At 39.9% G+C, this 1,851-nt stretch overlaps 1 protein-coding gene across 1 annotated transcript; it reads right to left on the bottom strand.

Moving 5' to 3' along the window:
- LOC115972137 (molybdate transporter 1-like) lies at window positions 1-1,644 on the bottom strand. Its single transcript, XM_031092310.1, is given in 2 exon segments — window positions 1-874; window positions 877-1,644. Coding segments are annotated over 2 exon segments (1,350 nt in total). The 5' UTR covers window positions 1,538-1,644; the 3' UTR covers window positions 1-185.
- Window positions 1,645-1,851: the final 207 nt, after the last annotated feature.

Genomic DNA, 1,851 nt, shown 5'->3' with positions numbered 1-1,851 from the left:
GAAAACAAAAGAGATATTATTCGCTTGAGTGGAGAACCTTTACAATTGCACAAGAACATATGGAACCTTTTTTTTTTTCTCTCTCTTAAATAATTAAAAATTCTCAACCTTAGAAACCTTCACTCGTACCCTTTTGCACATAGACATAGAAGAATATGAAATAAGCCTAGCTAATGGTCTATATACTATGGAACAACAGGGTTGATCTTACTCAAATTTCTTAGCCTAAGAAGCACATGCACAATCATCCCAGACAGAAAACCAAGCGCTGCACTTGAACCCACAAGTGAAACCGCTGTGCAAATAAGCATCACAAAAGATTCCTCCTTGGAATTCATGTCCCTTGAAGCCATAGCTAGCTCAATCCCAGCAAACAAGAGCAAAACTCCAAGTATCCCAACAGGAAATTGGTCCAAAATCTTCACCAAAGAAGTCCCTAATACCAAACCCAACACCAATTTAGCTGTGCCAAGAAGTGCCACACACCCACCACTCCTACCACCAAACTTGTACTGCCCAGCTAACCCACCAGCACCATGGCAACTTGGCATAGCTCCAAACCAACACCCTATCACATTCATTAACCCGACGGTCACGGAAAGTGACGTGGCCGATAAGTCCTTCCCCGGAAAAAGATCAGACGACAACGTGCACACCCCGATCACAGAATTTAGTACTGACAAAGGGAGTTGAGGAATTGTACCCTTTATAAACCCTTCCTTCCATGCATGCTTAGACATCTTCACTACTTGAAAAGACGATGGTCCAAATCTAATCTCTTCCAACACTTTAGGTCTCCTTATAAAGGCAAAAACCACACCAAATAAAAAGATAATAAAAGCTGAAGGAATTGAAAAGATAATCTTCCTCACTCTTCTCTTCTAAGCCTTATTTCTTCGTCACCTAAAACACCAGCAGTTCCTCTTTCACCACTTTGCTCTTCCTCACCTGCACCATTAATAACAATTATAAAACAAGCACAAATTATAGCCAAAACCAACCCATCCAAACCAAGCCAGGGCCTATCCGCTTTAGCCTTTGATTTAGAAAAATCCTGAATTTTTCTAATGTACTTAACCGCAGTTAGTGCAAATGATAACCCCTGTGCAAGCTGAATTCCTCTTACAACAGAAAGAGGAATTATCTTATACACTAGTTGCATCAATCCAGTTATACCCAAAACCAATAAAACCCCTCCGGTTAAAATTCCGGAAGCCATGATTTCTGGGACACCAAAATCAGACCCAGATATGGCTGCAGCTGCAATGGCCTTCATGGGTTGCACAGGCATAGGGACACCATAGATGGCACCAGTGACAATATTGTAGACACCGGTGAATATTAATGTTGTGCCTAGGTTAAGGTCATTAGCTAGTGTCAAGGACAGAACTATTGGAATGAACGTGCCTAAGTCCCCCATTGCACCATTCAACTCGGCCCATTTTGATCGAAAAACTAAATTGGTTTTCACTTGGTCGATGATGTTGGACAGATAGCCGGACTTAGGTTTGTGGGGACTATGGTTTTCAGGGTCCATGGAGGTACAAATTTGAAAGCAAATAAGTATGAGATTGTGAACTGGAAGTACAATAGTTAAGAAATGTGAAAGCAAATATGAGATTGAGGCTTACTTATAGGAGGAGAAATAAGATTGTTTTTTTTTTTTTTTTTGAGAAGCAAGAAATAAGATTGTTTTGAATTGATTAATGATAGGAGAGGCTGTTAGTGATTGAATTATATGTGCCGCAACTTGTGGCTTTAGGTATCTATGTGATTTTTTTCTCAAAAAAGAAAAAGAAAAGGTATCTATGTGATTTAACTGGGATTTCAATAGTGGTGCTAATTCACAGT

Source organism: Quercus lobata, chromosome 12 (genome assembly GCF_001633185.2).
Source record: "Quercus lobata isolate SW786 chromosome 12, ValleyOak3.0 Primary Assembly, whole genome shotgun sequence".
NCBI classification, from domain to species: Eukaryota; Viridiplantae; Streptophyta; class Magnoliopsida; order Fagales; family Fagaceae; genus Quercus; species Quercus lobata.
Note: the sequence above shows the minus strand (reverse complement) of the source record. Positions and strands in the feature narration are given on the sequence as shown.